The 20,279-nt window shown below is 46.9% G+C and overlaps 1 protein-coding gene across 11 annotated transcripts in view; it reads left to right on the plus strand.

Moving 5' to 3' along the window:
* Dock9 (dedicator of cytokinesis 9) overlaps window positions 1-20,279 on the plus strand; it is a 240,697-nt gene that overhangs the window by 199,894 nt on the left and 20,524 nt on the right. For 9 of the 11 annotated variants that reach the window (XM_057785894.1, XM_057785898.1, XM_057785900.1 and 6 more), the window contains exons 40-45: window positions 2,230-2,367; window positions 2,471-2,653; window positions 4,451-4,564; window positions 4,648-4,863; window positions 8,019-8,076; window positions 10,150-10,256. In XM_057785894.1, coding sequence (XP_057641877.1) covers window positions 2,230-2,367; window positions 2,471-2,653; window positions 4,451-4,564; window positions 4,648-4,863; window positions 8,019-8,076; window positions 10,150-10,256 — 816 coding nt within the window. Of the gene's footprint in view, window positions 1-2,229; window positions 2,368-2,470; window positions 2,654-4,450; window positions 4,565-4,647; window positions 4,864-8,018; window positions 8,077-8,799; window positions 8,878-10,149; window positions 10,257-20,279 lie in introns of all 11 variants that reach the window. The other 2 variants (XM_057785904.1, XM_057785901.1) reach the window with 1 other exon arrangement.

A 20,279-nucleotide genomic window follows, 5' to 3' on the forward strand; every position in this document is an offset into this window, starting at 1 on the left:
ACTTCAGTTAAGACTGCTGATTTCCAGGCTTCCTTGATGAAGCTTTCCCGTAGAGAGTGACTGCAGCTCCCGTTCTTACAGATAACAGAGCTTAACCGGCCTGTGTGCCGCGTGCTTGGAAAAGCCAGAGGCGGTTCCTGGAGACAGCTGTCTTGGCTAGAAGAAAGTATTTATCCTGCGCCCTCCATATGATAAGTGTGGGAACCTAACGAGGCATTTCTGCTGTGAACATCTTGAACCAAAGCCAAATGTCTTAAATTAGATATTTAAAGAGAGAGGCGCGTTAAACATAAACTCACCTTTTTCAAATTATCTGTTACTAAATTAAATGACAAAATCATGTCATGAGAAAGAAATGAAAGAGTTTTGGTTTGGATTTTAAACTTAGCGAATAATTAGCCACTGGTGCAGGTTCTTCAAGCCTCTCTCTGTTTGGGAGGACAGAACCACACTCAGTTTAAAAAAAAAAAAAATCCAGTTGGTATTCATGATGGTTTTAATTCTGGTGTTTTTTATACATATATACCACTGTACCGTGTTCTGTCTTGTTAGGAGCCTAACACTTCCAGTCAACGGCCCCTTCCATTTCTAGTATGGGAAAAGACACTGATTAGTGTTGATATCTATGATTGTTGGAACCATGTGTTTAATTACAAAGGTACTAGGGAACTCTAGCCAGAGTCAGCCTCTGTTTCGTCTTCTCTACTTATCATGAAACACACCTCCTGGGCTGAGGGCATAGGTCGGTTGTTAGAGTTCTTGCCTAGAATGCATGAGGCTCTAGGTTTGAGCACCAGTATCCCAGTCCAGGTGTGACAGACAGCACACGGATGTAATCCTGTCACCTGGGAGATGGAGATGAAGGATCCCAAGTTCAAGGTTGTCCTTGTCTACAGTCGAGGCCAGCCTGGGCTACATGAGACTTTCATAAAAGAATTGCTTTTTCTTTACTAGTGGCACTAAAAATAATGACCCCACCCCCAATATCATGTTACTATAGTGTTCTCTCCTTAGGTACCAGGCTGCCCATGTCCCCTCTAATCATGTTACTAGGAACTCAGTTGAGACACAGAACCACCCACACTCAACAAAGGCACATGGAGGAGCAATGTATGCCTGCGTGGAGCCCTCCAGCCATGGCTGCCCCTCCTGGAAACTTACTAGAAATGTCACTAAAGTGTGAGGTCCAAGCCCCATGGTTGGAGGAGCACACTCTACTAGGACCCAGAGGGGTCTGGGAATCTCTCTCTCTCTCTCTCGCTCTCTCTCTCTCTCTCTCTCGCTCTCTCTCTCTCTCTCTCTCTCTCTCTCTCTCTCTCTCTCTCTCTCTCTCTCTGGATAGCTTTAGTGTAAGAGTCTAGGCCATGAAGGTTCTTAGTGTGGTTATGTTAAGCCATGTGCCTTGTATGTGTGCCAAGCGCAAATTCTTTAGGCCAGAGCGGCAGTGGCAACATGTCTCTTTGTCTCTGCCTGGACCCCGCCGTGTGAAGAGGCAGGAGACTTCGGAGGAAGGGCCTGTGCAGAGCAGGTGCACAGGCAGAAAGGCCCCTTACAGCCCAGGGGCACCATGGGTGTCTCTCCCTCTCCTTGCGGCTAACCCTGGCAATCGCTCTGTGACTCGGGGTGAGGTTTCGTGCCCACTTCCTTTCTCTGTTCTGGGGTTTCTGACCTTGGTTTGTCACAGTCGGAACACAAGATAGTTTTAGAGTTGCTGTCTCACAAACGAGACTGTTGGGGCTCAGTTTACCCGTGTGGTGCCTGACCAAAGACTATGTATGCTGTCCCTCCAAAATGTTTGATTATAGCTTAGCTGAATGCCCAGGAAGCCAGGCTGGGTAAGGACATCACTTGGGGAGGACAGGATTCTGTATCATTCCCCGCCCATCAGTTCACGGATGCCTGTAATGGCACTCCATCTTAGAATTAAGATATCACTTCCAGAGCCAGTTGTGATGATGATACGTGCTTACAAATAAGTCTGCGGAAACACACTCAGGACTAAGCGTGTAAACCACACTGTGGTTTTCTAGAACCCTGCCCAAGTGGTCAGTGTTCTGATGGACCTGCTTGACCTACAGGGAGCATCCTGTGCTTTCCTTGGGGCACTTGTAGCAGAACTGGTTTATCATATGCTCGGAAGATACAGTCTTTGAGGCTGTCCATCGTATGATATGTCTTCGAGATGTTAGACGTGTCTCTCTAACAGTGACGTCAATGCGTGTCTTTCAGAACCAGCTCTTGGCTGACCACGGACATAATCCTCTCATGAAGAAAGTTTTTGACGTCTACCTGTGTTTTCTTCAAAAGCACCAGTCAGAAATGGCTTTAAAAAATGTCTTTACTGCCTTAAGGTCCTTGATTTACAAGGTAAGCCACTTTGAGGCTGTGGTTGTACTGACGGTGACAGGTTTCCCGCTGTCCACCTGGAGTGCTGACCTCGCTGGGCTGCCCGCCCTGTGTTTTGTTCTAGTTCCCCTCGACCTTCTACGAGGGGCGAGCGGACATGTGCGCCTCACTGTGCTACGAGGTGCTCAAGTGCTGTAACTCCAAGCTCGGCTCCATCCGGACCGACGCGTCCCAGCTGCTCTACTTCCTGATGCGGAACAACTTTGACTACACCGGGAAGAAGTCCTTTGTCCGGACACACTTACAGGTGTGTGCTTTAGTTCCACCGGGGCACAGGAGCGTGGTGGAATCCCGTCTCGTTGAGGCTCACGTTGCCTGACACCTCCTCGTGACGGCTGTAAAAGGCCGAGTGGAGAGTTGAGAAGTCACATTCACTGGATGTGTTTGTTTCAACCTCCGTACTGTAAGATCCTGGCCTGGGGTGTCTTCCATCCGTAGCTTGATAGCTAAGTGTTGAATCAATATTGAACTAACTGATATTCTGTTGGCACAAGGTGCTTAATATTAAATGTCTTTAAAACACAAAACCCCCCAAAGTAGACTTTCCTGTCTTCTGTTCATGAGTACCTTTCCTGTGTGTCCAGTTAAAACATGCAAAATTCTCTGCTCTTAAAACCAGCTAAGATAATGGCAAGAACTCTGTGTTTTCATAGATAAATATTTTTTATGTACATGTGATGGGAGAGCCTTTTCAATCTGCATTTGTTCCTTTGTTAACGTAGTAGTTGTTATCCATAGACTAATGCACTAGAATTAATGCCTGCATCCGTGAACAGAACAGCGATCCTCTCCTGGTCCTCCTGGAGTGTGTGTTCAGGGAGTCCTCAGACAAACCCAAGGCCCTTGTGCGGGCTGGCGTTCCCATAGAGGAACTTGAGATCCAGAAAGAACCAGAATCCTGATTAGGGATTCTGGGGAGCAGGGGTGGCTTCTCGGAGGACCTGAGGATGAGGAAGGGTTATAAGTTGAAGGGGCCTGAGTAGGTATTTCCCGAGTTATGGGTCCACCGTGGGAATCACCCATCCGGGGAACTAGAGAAGCCCCTTCATGTTTAGAACACAGGTGAGAAGAATTTACAGAAGTATGCATCCAGATCTTTGCATGTTTGGAGGACCCACTTGAACTTCAGTTTTAAGAGCAGATCTCAGGGGGTCCACACTGAGCACTGTCTACTCTAGGACAGAGTAGATGGCCCTCTAGACGAGGGCTGGTGAGACAGGAAGGAAGAGGGGGTTTGGTCAGCATTCTCCACAGCTGTGCTTGCAGTGTTTGATCCTATAGCACAAATAATAAAAACCCAGAGACGGATATTGGGGTTCAGTCGGAAGATCAGGAAAGCAAAGCAGCCAAGCCACTAGAGAACTCTTACCTCTATGAAATCTTCAGACTGAAAACGAAGCCAGTTCCTGTCTCATCCCGCCTTAGATTTCTCTCTAGTGCTGGGATTAAAGGCATGCACTACCTCCTGGCCTCTATGGATGACTAATGTGGCTGCTGGGATTAAAGGCATGCACTATCTCCTGGCCTCTATGGCTGACTAATGTGACTGTTTTGCATTCTGATCTTCAGGCAAGCTTTATTTATTAAAATACAAATCAAATACAGATCTCAAACGCCTGAGTTAAGGCCTTGCTATCTATAGACTCCAAAACGGTCAGATTGCTCTTCGCATAGTTAACGCCTACATGTTCTGTTTTAAAAAAAAAAAAGTGCAAAGAACCTTCCATGTAAGCTCCAAACAAGCACTTGTGGAGAGAATAGGGACGCCTCTTACTGCAGAGTGCAGTGGCTAAGTAGCAGTCCGGCTTGTGTGGATACCTCCTCTTGTTCTTCTAGTTCACCTTTAACACTTCATGAGCAAGATGCATTAGAAAAACAATCATAAATGAGTTTTGAAAGTGATTTTAAAAAGAGATCTCAGCCCCTGCTCCCCATACTGGTGTGGTCCCCATCCCACGCATCCCACCTTCACACCGACTCCGTGCATGTCCTCACTGACCGTCGTCTGAAGGTAGATTGATGTGCCCGTGTTTCTGTCCCTCAGGTCATCATTTCTGTCAGCCAACTGATTGCAGACGTGGTTGGCATTGGAGGGACTAGATTCCAGCAGTCCTTGTCCATTGTCAACAACTGTGCCAACAGCGACCGGCTCATCAAGGTGAGTAGCTCCCCTTTCCCCTCCTGCGTCAGGGAGAAGATGGGTTAAAGTCGCGAGTCCTTTCTTCTCCCCCCTTCGTCTAGCACACCAGCTTCGCCTCTGATGTGAAAGATTTGACCAAGAGGATCCGCACGGTCCTGATGGCCACAGCGCAGATGAAGGAGCATGAGAACGACCCCGAGATGCTGGTGGACCTCCAGTACAGCCTGGCCAAGTCCTACGCCAGTACCCCCGAGCTCAGAAAGACGTGGCTGGACAGCATGGCGAGGATCCATGTGAAAAATGGGGACCTTTCCGAGGTAGGGAGCCCGGCCCGCCTGAGTTTCTGAGAAACAGCTATACTCGTTTCATTCTCTGAAGGTACTTTTAAGAAAAAGTATACCATTAATCAAAGGAAGCCCGTGAGAACACATGGTGCCTTAAACACGTACTTCTGGGTTTGGGGTGGTTCACAGTTGTCTGGGCATTTTGATCGCTGGAAAAAGATGACAAGGGGATAACTGCATATTTATGTAGTTGTTTGCTACTTTGAAGTACGTTTTCCTGCCCCCAAACTCCTCCGTGGCTGGATCCCATGGTAGGATGCTGCTGTTACGGTAGTCGTAGGGCAGCCCGTTCTCCTGCTGTAGATGTGTAGCAGGTATTGGAACATTACCATCTGTTCAGAGCAGACACAGTTCACTGTGTAAACAGCGTGGCTGGGAATAGGCGTGAGGGAGAAACTTTAGTTCCAGGGCCACACATTTCCTAGCTCTGGGTCATTGCACCACTGTCTTCTTTAACCCCACTGTGACTCGATGGTGTCCTATGTAACACGAGAAATTCAAGGGAACCAGTGACTACACGCAGGTTCTGTGTTTCCGTGGAACCACCATTCAGGATTTGTGGCTGGACGCGTCTTCCAGTGTCACCACAGTGAGGGTGTGCACTGTGACCGTGACGTCTCCGTGGCTGTTTTCGTGATTAGGGCTCTGAGTCTGCAAGCTTGGTCACTGTTCATCACGGTATGCTGTCACATATGCGGTCCCTTCCTCTTCGCCATAAATGCAGCCTAGGCTACACCATGGCTGTCATAAAAAGAAAGTCACGATAGTCATTTTTCTGTAACTCTCAGAATTTAAGACTTTTTACATGATTTCTGTGACCCAGGTTTCTCATAAGCAGGAAGAGCCCTTTCCAGGTTCAGCTGTAGTCTGTGTTCACTCAGATCGCTGCCACAAACTAGTACAAGCAGACACTTTCCCCTGACGGTGGGGGAAACTAGAGGTCCCAGGTCTAGGTGTTGGGAGTGCTTGCTTTCTGAGCATCCTGGGGAGAACGTGACCCCACCTCTTTCCTGGATGCTCATGTTGCCAGCACTCCCCAGTGTCCATTGCCTTGTGGGGAAATCTCTTCAGTCTGCCTCCACTGTCACACAGAATCCTCCACTAAGGGTCAGTGATACTGAATTCAGGGCCCACCCAGGACTAATGTGACTGCATTTTAACTAACAACAACAGCCCTCTGTCCAAATGGGGCCACATTCTCTGTTGTATTTCTGTCGCCGTGAGAAAATACCCAAAAGCAGCCCAAGGAAGTAAAATACATCTCCAGGTCACAGTCCATCATTAAGAGGGAAATCGAGGCAGGAATTCGAGCAGCTGGTCACAGAACAGCTACAGTCAAGAGCAGCGAGAACCCGATGCACCCAGGCTGCCTGCCTGCTTGCTGCTCAGCTCACCCACTCGAGTATACGCAGCTCAGGATGGACCAGGAAATGGTGCCACTGACATTCAGAGTGGGTCTCCCGTCAAGTAACACAGTCCCCTGCTGACGTGTCCACAGTCCAGTCTGATCTAGATGGCTCCTCAGTAAGATTCTCTTCCCATGTAGTTCTAGGTCATGGCAATTTGATATTTAAGAATAACCATCACAAGGTCCCAGGGCGGTCATGATTCTGGGGGGATACTGTATAACCCAATACAGTCTGTCAATAAGGGGCCAAGGCAGTCTGTTCATGCGAGTGCCCATTGCCACCACCATAGTTGGTGTCGTGCACTTGCTCGGAAAGCCATCATTCTGTGTCTCTCCTTTTGTCCTGACCACCCCGACCCAAATAATCACATAAAAGCCTGCATTCATTACAGAATGCTTGGCCTATAGCTCAGGCTTACTACTAAATAGCTCTTACAACTTATTAACCCTTTTCTACTCATCTACATTTTGCCATGTGGCTTCATGGTTTTACCTGTTCTCCAGCACATCTCGTTCCTCTGGCACCTGCTCGCCTCTCTCAACCCCACCCCTTTTCCTCCCTGTATTTTCAGTTTGACTTTCCAACCTACCCTCATTCTGCCTTGCTTTAGGCCAAATCACTCTTTATTATCAACCAATGAGAGCAATACACATTCACAGCCTACAGAAGAGTAATCCCACAGCAGACTGTTCTCCAGCTGTGTGCTACAAAAGCAGGCATACCATGTAACGTGTGAATTCTGCCCGTTACAGTTGGATAGCACGGTAAATGTAACTCCCAGAAGCTTTCCTCCGCAAGTTTAGCACACGTCAGAGCCCCGACTGCACAGGCATCCTCTGTAGATATGTATTCACTACCTAAGGAAACCACATGGTGGCTGCCACCCAGGTGACGAAGGCAGTGTGCCTCATGCTAGAACCTCACGGCCTCACTTCAAACACTTGCCTTTAGTTTTGATAATAACTGGGCAGCTCAGCGAAAGGATTTGCTTGTTACCCTTTCATTTAAGGCCTTCATAGAACTGACCTTTGTGCTTTGGGCAGGGGCACCTGAAACTAAGGGATGCCAACCACACATACTACAGCTGAGTTGTACCCCAGCACAGATTTTGATTAGGAGTTGAAAAAAATTATAGCCTTTACTATATTGAAAGAAAATGGGCTGGAGAGGTGGCTCAGCAGTTAAGAGCACATACTGCTCTCCCAGGGCATCCAAGTTCAGTTCCCAGCACCCACCCTGAGTGCCACACAGCCAGCCACCCGTGACTCCAACACCAAGGCATCCAGGTTCCTCTTACAGGCACCTGAACACACGTAGAGGTGGGGTTTGGTCCTCTCTCTCTTTCTTCATATCTCTCTCTCTCACACACACACAGAGAGAGAGAGAGAAAGAGAGAGAGAGAGAGAGAAACATGTTCAGAAATAAAATTGAAAGGAAATTTTTTTGTAGCCTCTGAAATGTGGGTCTGGGAAGAGAACGTTTTCTTTAAATACTTCTTGTTTTGCGTTGAGACAAGTGGTCTAATTGTCAAAAAACTGGTTTTGTCTTTTATGGTAAAATACAGTAATGTAAATTTCCCTGGCTTTTCAACTCCTAAGTGTCGGTTCCTGTGTGAGCCGCTCCTCTTCTTTCCACAAAGCTGTTACTAACAGGTCTATTCTGAAGACACGAGGTTCTAGCTGACGATTCTGAGCCACCTATGTTTGTCTCCTGTGACAGGCGGCCATGTGCTACGTCCACGTAACAGCCTTGGTGGCAGAGTATCTCACACGGAAAGGTAAGGAGGGAGGCTGTGCGGGCAAATCTGGAGGCGAGAAATTGCACACCCACAGGCTTGCTGGTTGCTTCATTCCCAGTTACAGCATTTGATTGCCTCCATGGGCACAGCAAGATAGTGCCGGTGTAAAGAAGAGAATGTGGCCTGCTGTCCTAGCCTCACACTGTTCTGCAAGAAGCAGCTCATGAGCTTGGCATCCGGCCGTTCCTGACCAACTAATACAGAGCCGACGTGACTTTATTTTCCCTTAAGATGATTCTCACCAGAACTGTTATCAATCAAGAGACAGTTCTAACAGGAATTTGTTGGACAGATTTTCTGGAATGCAGCCCTGTTGACTTTAGCATGGGAAAAGGTCGGGGTACAAGTTATGCTCTGTATTTGTATGTTAAGCGCTTGTTCCCATGAGTTCGTTCATGATTCCTCCTGGTTAAACACCAGTTACTTGGGGTGTCCCAAGTACAATTACAAGGGTGGCACCTCGTTCTGGAATACTGGGGTTCTAGGAAAGCCGGTAGTCTGCACATACGATACTGAGGACTATGAGTTCCTGGTCCAGGCTAGCAAGGAGCCATTCTACGAAGTGAGAGGCGTGATCAAGGGGCAGATGCCAAGGGCTTGAAATTTCTCAGAGTCAGGATGAGAGAGGAAATAAAGGGGCCGTGTTCGTATAGTATTCCCTGCTGAGACATTTTACCGGGTGATGCGTTTCCTCGTGTTTAGAAGCTGACCTAGCGCTCCAGCGGGAACCGTCTGTCTTCCCCTGCAGTCATAACACGTGCCAGAGGAAGAGCTGGGGAGGTGAGCCTGAGGGTCACGCAGCTCCCAAGGGTCCCCATCTGCTCTGTTCACCTGCCGTTCCAGGGTTCTGGTGGTTTCTGTCCATTCTGCACTCTCCTATCACCGGGCTTTCCGTGTCCCTCACAGCCATTGCTCTGTGCCACAAGAGGAAAGTGTTTGGTCAGCACGTCTGCTCTTCCATTGGCCTAAACACTAGCGGTCAATTTTTTTCGTCTTAATTTTGTTGTATTAATGTATCCTCAAGTTCCCAGAGGAGAGCTTTACTTGGGGAATTCTCTGCTTTCCTTGTCGCCAGATCAAAGCAAGGCTATAATGAGGACTGTGGTGAAAATGGCTACCTCGGGGTTGACTGGAAACCTGGACAGATGTCCGCAGGAATTGTCTCTGCTTTTGCGTTCTACTTTCTCAACGCCTGATTTCAAAATACTCTGTGTTTCTTTTTCCTAAACTCATGAAGGAGCATCTCAAACCAGAGTGGCCAAACATTTCAAATTCCTCCTCATCTAAACACGTCACACAACTGATGTTGAACCGGCTTAAAACTGTGTCCCGGTGTCCGAGCTGAGCTGTGACCCTTACCCCAGACACTGATCTCACTTAGGTTGTCAGCTGGGAGTATCAGATGCTGAGATCCCGGAACTGTGGCTTTCTGGTTCCTAAACAGAAAAGGCTTCTCTTCTCCCAGGCAGCCCCTCAGCTGGCAGATGTGACTGTTGAATCATCTGTGTTGCTGGAGGCAGTCGGGAGGGCCCCAGTCCGAGTTGGGGGTTATCCCCCGCCTGAATGGTGAAGTGACAAGCTGCTTGAAGGAGACTTTGATTTGGGGCTTCTCACTTCTCTTCCATTGGCTTTGGCTACTTTCTTTTTCTTGGTGTCTGACTACGGATCCTTTGACCAAACGCTTCCTCATTCAGTTATCGCTGGCTTGACTCAGTTATGATTTGACAGCGTATGGGTTCTTTGAAGATTGAATGGATTTTAATTAAGGTGGGTTAAAATATTAAAAAAGAGTTGAGAAACTGAGTGAGGCCGGTGAAGGTTAAATGTGGGGAAATGGATGGAGAGAAGACAGGCTGGCCCCAGCCTCCTGCGTGGACGCTGGGCAGACATGAGGGTTTCCTCCTCAGATGTTCACTTCAGACGTGAGACAAACTGAATATGGAGGATAGGAGGATCCGGATTTCAATCGAGAAATGTACAGGGCAGGAGGAACCCAAGAGTTCCAGCCTCAGTCAGGTCGACAGCTCCCCCCTCTGCTTTCTCTCTGCCTAGGCATGTTCAGACAGGGATGTACCGCCTTCCGGGTCATCACGCCAAACATCGACGAAGAGGCTTCCATGATGGAAGACGTTGGGATGCAGGATGTCCATTTCAATGAGGTGAGTGCTGTGTCTCAGATGGGGTAGGTACAGTCACATACCACATGGCATTCTGTCCGTCAGAGATGCCTGCAGTGTGGGGGTCCCGCCTGTATGACTGGTAACGTTGTAGGCACGCTGTGTTAATGCTCCGTGAGATGTTCCTCCAGCAAGAGACTCACCTGAGCCTGCTAGGCCCTGTGAGTGCGCCAACTCAGAGCCCTTTTCCCCACAACTGCTGCCTCTCCAGACAGCCGAAAAATGGCAGGCAAAGCTCTGCTTCCCTCCGTTCTAAGCCAGGCCTTGTATCGGGGGAAGGAGTGCTTGAACACGTATGTCAAACAAAGGACATGTATCCCACACAGCTCAGGCTATGTCCAACATATCCTTTCTACTAATATCTCTGGATCTCGAGTTTCATTATTTAATCTGCCTTTAATTTTAGTGTCTCTAATTCTAGGCACCTCCTCCCTGGCAGACAGGCAAAGCCCCAAAAGAGCAGGCTAGGCTCCTGACCAGAGCATCCCAGTGTGGGGCCTGGTTCCCGTCTCTGCATGAGCGCCCAGGCCCAGGACCACCCTAGTACATCTCTGCAGAGACTGTATGTACAGCAGGCACTTTCTGTAAACTTCACGAAACAGGACAACCTTGTGTATAAAGAGACAGCTTTGATATAAAACTAGGGGTATGAACAAATATCAATTTTCTGCTTGCATTCGCTCCATTCTCTGTTCTGGGAATCTCTGCTTCAAGAACACACTTGTTTGCCTTCCTTCCTCCCCACAAACTCAGAAAAAAGAGTCAAAGGAAATCTTTTTAGTTCTGCCATCTTATAAGGAAAAAGATAAAGTTGTCCAGTTCTTCATTTGGAGAGAAAGAGCCAACAAAGAGGAGTGCGTACCCTCTGCCTCCATAGAACTGTCTTATCTTGACTTGGGGACCACAATTCTTGGTGGTTTCCATGCCAGAGAAAAGGGACCATCAACAAACACTTCCATGACATAAACAAGACCCGAAGCCCCAGTTCCAAAAGTGTAGTCTAGACCCCTCTAAGGAAGTGTATAAGGCCCTTGCTGAGTGCCGGTACGATGCTGGATTTCTCATATGCATCAACTAAAACATGAGACAGGCTGAGTATACAAGGCAGGAGGATCCGGGCTTCAATAATCAAAAGTTCTTTGTGGTCTTCAGTGAAATGTAAGATGCAGAAGGGATTGGAGAGATGGCTCAGGAGTTGTTAGTGTTTACTGCTCTTGCAGAGAACACAAGTTTTATCCAGTAGCTCATAACTACCTATAACTCCAGCTACAGGGAATCCCATACCCTCTTCTGGACTCCAGGCATTTTCACTTATAAATATGCACACATACACACACACTCACACACACACACACACACACACACATTAACCATAAAATCTCCTTTGTTCCAAATATGGTTGCATTCTACTTTAAACCCAGTACTAGGGAAGCCAAGACAGGAGGTTCTCTGTGTGTTCAAGACCAGCCTGGTCTTCCTAGCAAGTTCTTGGGCAGCCATAGCTATGTAGAGAGATTCTGTCTCAAAAAAAAAAAAAATCAAAACACCACCTTTTATAAAGGGGATCTTAAATGCAAAAAATTTAAGAACTACGATTGTAAATTGTCTAGTCTTAAATGGCTCTCAAAATCAAAAGCTAAAGATGAAAAAGAAAGTAGTTTAAATGTTAAGATAGGCTTGAGAGGCTGCTCAGCCATTAAGAGTCCTGACTGCTCAATCATGAGAACCTGAGTTCAGTTCCCAGCACCCAGCCCACACTGCAGCTCACAACCACTTGTGACTCTGACTCCAAAGGATCTCGTGCCTTCTTCTGGTCTCTGTGGATACCTGCCCCCGTGTGCATACACACATAGACAAAGACACAGACGTGAAAAATTAGATCTTTAAAAAAAAAAAAAAAGTTGAAATAGCTTTAACCAAGGTCAGTGAAATTTTCTAATTATTCTGGGGGAGAATAAGTTGTGTACTCCATAATATTTAGTGATTACTGTTTTCACACCATGGAATGCCTGGAGAGACTGGTTTCTTTAAACACAAGCAAGGCCACGTTTTTAAGCCCGCATCGGCCATGGTGCCAGGTCATTCTCTGGAGCTCAGCATTTTGTTTGGAATTAGATAAGGAGCACATCAATGCCAAGAACTTCCAAGGATTTGAAAGTCCAGTTTCTAGTCACTGGCCCTGTGGGATAACAGGAAGCTCACTTTGCACATCTAGTGAAATCAAGTCTCAGAGTGAGGTGGTTATGAGAACCTGATGAATTAGCGTCTGAGGCCAGGTGCACACATCCCTCAGGGAAGCCTACGAATGGCGCCACGTCTGAGTAAGGGTTGGTCATGTGACAGAAAGGCTGCTTTATCAGCCGATTTCAGAATATGGATGGGCCGCCCTGTCCTTGAAGCATAACGTGGGTAAATCTTTAACAAGGTCCATAGTGCATGACGGTCTGTACCAGTGAGGATGAGCCACTGCAGGGCCATAAAGCCCTGTTGTCAAGAGTCAGGCTGATGGGAAGTAACCTGTTCTCAGTGACAGGGACGCAGAAACTGCTGTGTTGATCTTCAGGTTGGCTGCTTGGGTGTCTCATGGTAAAGAGAGCTCTGGAAAATCTGTCCCCAAGAGGAAGGAATTACAGGAACTGATGGGGAAGAAGCACGTGACACAGTAATAAAAACCACAACCCCTTTACTCTTCCGCAGTATGAATGATTCGATACCTTCAGTGCTCTGATCTGACCTGTTAGGGAGCTACTAAAAATGCACAATAATCTTAACAGCAGGCCTCAGACAGACCTGATGAGTGTTTGGTCCATTTCTGCCTTCCCTGGTAAAGCTACAGAATGACCTCCAGGTGACTTTGACTTAGGGTGCTGGTGGTTGCTTCTGCCCCCTTCAAGTCTGCCTAACCATCCCAGCTGCACCCTAACTGTCCCAGCTCTGGGAAGCCACTGTGTCTGGGTTATAGCATTGACTGCTCATAAACAAGCCGAGCCTCTTACATGAGCCACACTTCTGTACGCTGTGAGCAGTGGGCTCTGTGTATGTGCCCCAAGTTGGGTGCCAAATTTAATGAGTCTTGTCAGCTCTCCAATAATGACATGGAAACTTCTTATTATGAAAGCTTGGCCTATAGCTCAGGCTTGTTCCTAAGTAGCTCTTATAACTTGAGCAATTCCTATTAGTCTGTGCTCTGTCACATGGCATCACCTCTCTTCCATCTTTTGCCTCCTGTTTCCTCTCCATGTCTCCTGACATCTTCCGTACTATCCACATGCCTAGATTCCTCCTTCTCTTTCTGTCTCTGCCCAGGAGTTTCACCTACATCTCCTGTCTAACCATTATTACACCAACCACAGCAATACACCTTCACACAGTGTACAATACCCCACAACAGATGTGTCTCACTGTGCAGAGTCACCATTGAGTACAAAGAACACTGTATGGACTCACAGCAAGCCTCTGGCTTCCTTGAGACCAAATCATTTCTATTCTGAAACAACTGCCAGTAGCAAACAAACTATTCCCATCCATAGGAGACAGAGAAGTCAGCAGAAGAGTTGGGGGCTTTGTTTATATCTCATCCTAACTCTGGCAATTATAATCCCATCTAACCTCCTGTCCCTCGACTGGAAGTGTTCTAGAACCACCCGGGTGACTGGTGTTCCTCCCTGGCACAGTGATTGTCCCAAACAGTGTTGGTGACGAGACTTGGCCAGTGGAACTGGTGTGATTGTCCTGTCCTTGACTGGCATCTGAAGTAAGTGCTGGGCTACCTTGGCATTGAGCTGCGTGATGGAGATACCTACAGAGGCAAAATGGAGTCGCACCATGGCTTCAGATGCTTCTTCCCACTGAAGGAGGATGTCTTGTTCACTATCCCCGAGAACCATAACTGGAAGATGTCAGTCCCTGTGTCCTGGGAATTTCTATATTGACTTGTTGATTGATCCACAAACTCACTGTATGTGTCTAGTGCTAGCAAAGGGGGCTCTGCAAGTAGGGAACTTTCCTTAAAGGCTTTCACTTCATGCGGTAGCCCCCAGACGTCCGTGTGCTTAGGAGTTACTCGAGTTCCTGTTCTGGTCTAGATGATGTTCTCTTGATGCTTCATCCCCAAATTCAGTTAAGTATTTGTGGGATGGAACCCAAGAATCAGTATTGTTTTCAGATTTTAAGAAGATTTTTATTCATGTGTTTGTGTACACCAGAAGAGAACGTTGGGTCCCCCAGAGCTGTAGTTACATGGGCGCTGCCAAGCACGGGTGCTGGGAACCAAATGCGGGTCTTCTGGAAGATCGCAAGTGTCCATATCCTCTGAGCTATCTCTCCAGGCCCTGGAATCGGTATTCCGACAGCTCCAGTGTTGGAATTCCAATGACTGCATCTTGAGGCCGGCTCACAGGTTCATGTATGTCCAAACAGTGGATACCAGAGACAGCGCATGGCTTTACTTTAATTGATCTCATTGATTTCATCCCAAGATAGAACAAGCAACGTGTGTGGAGTTAAGCGCCCCGTGCAAACGCTTTCTCATATGGGAATTAACTGTAGTGCATGTGCACACACAGGTGTGTGTGTGAACACACCGGTGATCAGTGTGACATTTCCATAGACAGGTGTTTGGTATCCTCAATTGTGTTAGCACGACACCCTTAAACAATGAAACTGGCTAACTTCATGTTCTAAAACGTCCCCAACGGCTTGTGGATGTCATGCACTGAGATTTCTAAGCCTAGTTTAGTGCCATAAAACACGTGGTTTATGGATTGACAGAGTCCACACAGCCCCTCCCCCAGCCGGTTCCTGTGTGCATTGATGATATAAGAAATAGCTTAGTGTTTGTTTGTCCACGGTGGGAAACCCATTAGACATGGCCACCGCTCAGGGTTATCACGGGCACTGCCCGTTGCGTGGTCCCCTTCTGCTTAGAATTTCATGTATATGATACTCCAGTGTTTAGTTAGTATGTCTTAGCTTTATGACTTTTATAATTTTATATTGCCATATATGGGCTATTAAACTTAATTGTCCGGGAGTACATTTTTATCCAAAGCCTTCTCACTTCATGAAGCTGTAATTGTCTAGGTTGAGAAGTAGCATTAGTTTAAATAGTTTACCACAGGCGCCCTGATGTTCAGTAACCCACATTTGATGCCATGAGGATAAGGTTTAGGGTTGTTTATGCATTTATTATTGTGTATGTGGTGTTTCACCTGCATGCCTGTCGGATACCCTAGGGCAGAAATCACAGAGCCCGGGTCCTCCGGAAGAAACCCTGTGTTCTTAAGCACGGAGCCATCTCTCCAGCCCCTAGGTTTGTTACATTTGCTTTTAGTTTGTTATTCTGCTTTCGTAGAATATTATCATTTCTTTACAGTAAGAAATAAATTTGGGTAGATAGGTTATAGATCTCGAATGCCTCCTGACTAAGAAAAGGAGATAAAACAATGTTCAGTCGAATATAAAAATGCCTGGCATGTTCTTTCCTAGTTTGTGATAACAGTGCATGTGTTTTGGTGACGCTATTCCCTATCATCCACTAATCTATTTGTTTTTATCCAACCCTGCCATTCCCAGCCATTCTGGGAAATCTCCTTGGTTGAACTCCATCTTTTTTGTGCCAAATAGAATAGATTTTTCCCTAATGAACTTATCTGTGCCCTACTATATATACATACCCTATAACAACATATACTACTTGAATTCAGGCTGTGTTTTTAAACCTCTTCCCGTTTCTAGGTTGACTAAGCAAGAGTAAGATTGTATTTGAGTCCTGATTTTCTGCTTGGAAACACAGAAGCATGTGCACCCCTCCCGCAGTAGAGATTTATGCAGTGGCGGGATCTAGGGCTATCTGAAATGTCCCGTGTGTGGAGAGGCGGCACCATTATAGAGTCAGCCATTACCCCCACCCAACGCTTCTGTGTATGTTGTAATAGTATACGTCTGTGTTTTCACGGCTTATACATTTGTCTACACTTGGGACTGAAGAGATAGCTCAGTAGCCAAAACCACTTGCTACTCTTCCAGAGGACCCATGTTCTATTCCTAGTACCAACACAGTGGCTCACACTGCCTTTAACTCCAGTTCCAGGGGATTTGATGCCCTCTTTTAGCTTCTGCTGACCCCACATGCACATGGTACCCACACAGACAAGCAGACACATGTAAGCCATTTTAAAAGATTAAATTACTAATTTCATTTTTATGCAGAAAACATTGAATATGCCCCTGCAGGGGTGTGTTTAATCCACCCACCTTCTCCTCCCTTTCTCTCTGGGCACCCTGATGCAGATGTTCCAGCCCGTCAGGCTTTTGCCAGTTCTGCACGTACCATGTGCCTCTTAGGTTTTTATTGCTGTGATAAAACACCGTGACCAAAGGCAACTTGGGGAGAAAAGGTTCATTTGCTCTTATGCTTCCAGGTAATGGTCCTTCACTGAGGGAAGTCAGGGCAGGAGCAGGAAGTGAGGCAGAAGCCCGAGACTGCTGCTCTCCTGGCTTTCTCGGCCTGCTTTCTTAGCTACTTCAGGACCACCTGCTCTGGGGTCGCATCAGTGGGCTGGGCCTTCCCACAGGCCTTAAAAACACACCTGTGGTGTTCCTTACAGGAAATGACCTAATCCATGCTTTCGATTTTAATAAGTACTTTTTGGGGGGAGGCAAACATGAGTATAAGGACAAATTGCAAGTAGTAGGTAGCAGATAGGTGGAATCAGCCCGTAGATAACAACACATCATCAAAGCTGGCACTTACAGCATTCAGCAATTGGAATAGCAAGTGAGGAGAGCCAGCAATTGAGATAGTCGTAGCATCCAGCCAAGGAAGCCCCACGGAGACCGTCATGCTGGATCCCTGGCTAAGCATCTTCTACACAGAGGTTCAGGCTTCTCTGCACCACTCTGTTGGAAATGGTTTAGCTTCCAGCTGTTCTCACAGGTGTAAGATTTTTAACAGCCTTAGCTGTTTGCTGCTGCCGTTTCTCCTTGTTGCAGGGAACCAGCCTGCTGCCCTAGGATGGTTTTGGAGGACACGCTTGAGGCTGAAACAAGTGAGCCCTCCTCACTCCCAGACTAGTGCAAACAACTCATGACAGTTTACCAATATAGCTCCTACCTGGTGACCTCCTTCCTCCATCTATGCCCCAACCTCTAAACCTTCCCCCAGCTTCCCAGCTCGCCCCGTCAGCTGGGACCAAGCCTTCAGCATGATACCAGCTGAGCAATTTTTACAAATTACAAAGACCTGGCTTAAATAGATTGGTTTTGTAACTGTGGTGTTCAACATGTTTGTTGCTGAGTGGAGACTCTTCAAATCAGTTCCAACTTTAGCTCCTTGAGAAACTTTCTCAACCTTTTTATAATATCACATTAAAATCATTCTAGATTCTTAACATTGTGACATATATCTACAAACCCAGCACTTGGAAAGAAGACACAGGAAGGTACTGACTGAATTCAAGCAAGCTGGGACGTATTTGTATTTTGTTTTGTTTGTTTTGACTCTTTGGGGGCCCACCACCCAGCTCCCAAATAAATACACAGAGACTTATTCTTACTTATGAATGCCCGACGTTAGCCTCGCTTGTTTCTAGTCAGCTTTTCTAACTTAAATTATCCCATTTCTCTTTAACTGTGTTTTGCCTTTGGACTTCTTACATTTCTTTATTCTGTGTTTCTTTTCTTACTGGCTGGCAGGGTGGCTGGGTGGCTAGCCTCTGGCGTCCTTCTCTCCTCCTTTTCTTGCCCCTCCCTCTTCTCTAGATTTCTCCTCCTATTTATTCTCTCTGCCTGCCAGCCCCAGGTATTTCTCTCTCCTGCCTAGCTACTGACCATTCAGCTCTTTATTAGACCAATCAGGTGTTTTAGGCAGGCAAAGTAACACAGCTTCAGAGTTAAACAAATACACCATAAAAGAATGCAACACATCTTTGCATCATTAAACAAATATTCCACAGGATAAACAAATGTAACACATCTTAAACTAATGTTCCACTGGGGCTATGTGAGTTCCCATCTCAAAACTGTATTCTAGAAGGTGCAGTAGAGAATCTGCCAACATGACCACTCCATAGTGTGGGAAGGTTTTAGAGAGAGAGAGAGAACGAGCAGCCAGAGACAACCGGAAGAGGAGAGAGAGAGAGAGAGAGAGAGAGAGAGAGAGAGAGAGAGAGAGAGAGAGAGAGAGAGAGAAGCGGACTGGACTTGGCCAGGGCTAGAGAAGTGTGAACAGCAGGAGAGCAGTGGGGGTCGGAGCGTAGCAGGATTTATTTCAGAGAGATAGCAGAGGCAGGAGAGCCTGCCGTTAAAAAGACAAGAGATGGGCATCTGAAGGAGGGAAGTGGGCTAGGACGCTAGTGAGGACGTGGCTGTGTGTGACTAGTACTTGTGATATGTAACCACAGGCAGCCATATGTGCCTTCTGCCAGAGGGAAGGGAATTGGCTCCTTTTGGTAGAAGGGGTTGGTTTCACCAGTTCCTGAGGGATGCTGGCTTTTTTCTAACAGCCAGAAATCCCTGGTCCAGGTTAAACCCATTTCTGGATCTAGGAACTTTCCTTTCCTTTTGGACTTTGGGGACTTGGAGTTTCCTTTGGACCTGACAAACACAAACAAATCATTTACTCCAGATTTTTATTATACTGTAATTGCTAAGGCACGGGGTTAAAGTTAACTACTGTTTGTTTAACTGATCCACGGTAAATAGGGTGACATTATTATAGATCTGTCCATGGTATGACTTGATGAGGCAACTAGTAAAACCAACCATACTTTTTCACACACAAAAAAAATTACATTTATGATATACCTGGAAGTTAGAATACAAGGAACCAAATGATTACATGTTGTAGAATAGTTTGAAGATGAAGTTTAATGTTGACCATTACAACGCCATCCTTTTAGGAAACTGGGTTTTCTTGGACTCTGTCAGCCACCTCTGTGGGTCCATGGCAGCACTGGGGTGCAGGTGCTTGGGAAAGTGGTGAGTGAGAAGGAAGGAAGGAAGGAAGGAAGGAAGGAAGGAAGGAAGGAAGGAAGGAAGGAAGGAAGGAAGGAAGGAAGGAAGGAAGGAAGCTGCTTGCAGGCATGGTGGGGAGAAAGTTTATCGTGCATACAAGGGAGAGCACTGTCAAAAGCAGGGACGTTTAAGAGTCTAAAGTGGACATGACCTTGAGCCTTGTTGGAAGGGGGAGCTGCCAACCAAGAGGGGCAGCCCAGGCCAAGAGACTGGCACAGCCAAGGTGGCTGGATTGTATAATGGGCATCTGGAGGGAAAGCAGCCCAGCCCCTGGGCTGGAGAAGTTTAGGGTAGGATGCGGGGTACAGCTAAGAGGGTCCTGTAATAGGTAGAGATTGAGGGATGGAAGGAGAGCCTGGGGGCCGGTTGTCCCGGGTTTGAGACCTAACAGTAAGTCTGGCCTATGATTTGTAAGAAATCCAAGGCTTTGATACATCTCATCAACTCCTCTCCCACACAAAAGAGTGTTCCTGGCACCCAGTATTGCCAACATCCCTGAGAAAAATGCAAACCTGCCTCTAAGAACCGCTTGCTGACTGTGTGTGTACACTGGTAGAAATAAGATTTAAAAAAAAATTAGTGCAAAGTAGAAAGTAATGGTTCAAGTGTGGGAAAGCTTTTTTAACTGGCTGGTGAATTAGATACAGGGTTTACAGACTGCACAGCAGTGGGGTGTATGGGCGTGGGGGGATCGAGTCTGACTGATCTCCCCAGACACCAATGAGGGTGAAAACTGAAACTCATTCCGTTTATTTTTTACGAAGATGTGAGCATGCCTGTATGACTGTGAAATGATACAAGCTGTACTTTAATGCTTTCTGTTTTAGCTTCTTACGAGCAGAGGAACATGAAGAAATCTTTAGCGTGTTTAGTGTGCTGGGCTGTTAGACATCTTTTTATCATACATGCAGAGGAGAAGGGATGACGCTGGAGATTCTCTGGGTTCTTTGCTGCTGTCGTGGTTGCTGCGCACAGCTGGCTTTAACAAGA

Source organism: Chionomys nivalis, chromosome 12, assembly GCF_950005125.1.
Source record: "Chionomys nivalis chromosome 12, mChiNiv1.1, whole genome shotgun sequence".
NCBI lineage: Eukaryota > Metazoa > Chordata > Mammalia > Rodentia > Cricetidae > Chionomys > Chionomys nivalis.